Genomic DNA, 1517 nt, shown 5'->3' on the forward strand with positions numbered 1-1517 from the left:
TTCCCTGCAGACTGCTGGTTGGAGCTCCTCGGGAAAAGGCCTTTCCATCCCAACAAGCCAACAGAACAGGAGGGTTGTACAGCTGTGACATCACATCTCCAAATGCACACTGCACACGTGTCATATTTGATGAGGAGAGTAAGTTCGTAGTTGCTTTTGTTTTGGTTTGCAACAGTTGTCTGTTTTTTCTTCTTTGATGTGGTCCTTTCCAAAGGCCACGTACTGGACAGATTTATAAGTAACTTTTTTTATCTTTATTTTTTGCATCTAAAGATGTTGTAGCTTAATTACTAAGATAGCATGAGATGCTTAAATCTTGGTAGATCTGGATGTTCTTATTCTTATGTAAATTAATGCGTCATGAAGTAATACACTAGAAGTGTTTCATAAAAGAAATGCTGTCGGTGATAAAACATACAGACACTGCCACCTGCAGACTATCTCATGTACTGTATGAAGCACATGACAAACCACATGCACACAAAAAAACAACCAAAAAGAGGAAAAAAAAGTAGTTAACTGTTAATATTTGAAGCTGTATTATGATACTCTGCAGCTGACCCGAAGATGGAGAGTAAAGAAGACCAATGGATGGGTGTAACTGTCCAAAGTCAGGGGCCAGGAGGAAATGTGGTGGTAAGTCTAAAGGACTAACTTATAAAAATGTTTTGGGTGTATGGTAAATGTCCTGAATTGCATTTCTCTGCACCTTTCTGAAAGGTAACTTTCCTATGTTTACTGCTGTAGTTTCTTTTAGGAAAGGACTTAAAATGTCTCCTTAGCAAAGTAAGACACATGAAACTGTAAAAACTTGTTATTCCAATTCTGGGTTAGCTTCTATTTATAACCTTTGTAACAGCAATCTAGGATAGATGGTTCATTTTTAGGGTGTGCACTTTTTTTTTTGTGTGATAAGCACATTGTTTCTCCTAAATACCACTCACTACACAAATAGCGTGATGAGGTTGTAAAAGAAGCAGGCTATCATCAGCCTGTTTTCCAAGATGATCAGCCTTTAGATGATTTAACTTTTATCAAAGACTACAGCTGAGTTGCTCCTTTTAATTAAAGTGGCCATTGCACTGCAGTCACACTACTAGCTATTCTTTATTTTATACAGTATATAGAGAAAAAGGTTTCAGGAGTTACCAGAGAATCTTACTTTTTCATTTCTTTCTCAGTTAAATTAACCTCTTGTGGTGCTGCAGGACACCAGTGACATCATAAAATGGGCATGCAGTGAAGCATCTCTATCTATTTACTTTGTCCAAACAGAAGGCAGGAATCTTCAGGGTTTGAATATGGAGCTATTTAAGGGTATTGAGGCAGTAATAGCTTGCTTCAGTCTGCCTTAGAACCCAAAGGGGGGAAGAACAGAAGGAGAGAGTCCTGCTCATTGAATAATTAATCATCAGCTAATGCTGTCTTGTCTTTTCTGAGAAGGAGCTTTTCTTTTTAAGTGCTGAGTGGGAAATGCCACCTCTTAGGTGAGGTGTGGGCAGCCTGAAGGTTCAGCA

At 38.6% G+C, this 1517-nt stretch overlaps 1 protein-coding gene across 1 annotated transcript in view; it reads left to right on the forward strand.

Moving 5' to 3' along the window:
• The first annotated feature begins 16 nt into the window (after positions 1-16).
• ITGA6 (integrin, alpha 6) overlaps positions 17-1517 on the forward strand; it is a 22344-nt gene continuing 20843 nt past the window's right edge. Inside the window, exons 1-2 of the mRNA XM_009996150.1 lie at positions 17-138; positions 557-636. Coding sequence (XP_009994452.1) covers positions 568-636 — 69 coding nt within the window. The 5' untranslated portion in view covers positions 17-138; positions 557-567. The remainder of the gene's footprint in view (positions 139-556; positions 637-1517) is intronic.

This window comes from Chaetura pelagica, unplaced genomic scaffold (assembly GCF_000747805.2).
Source record: "Chaetura pelagica isolate M959 unplaced genomic scaffold, ChaPel_1.0 scaffold3, whole genome shotgun sequence".
NCBI lineage: Eukaryota > Metazoa > Chordata > Aves > Apodiformes > Apodidae > Chaetura > Chaetura pelagica.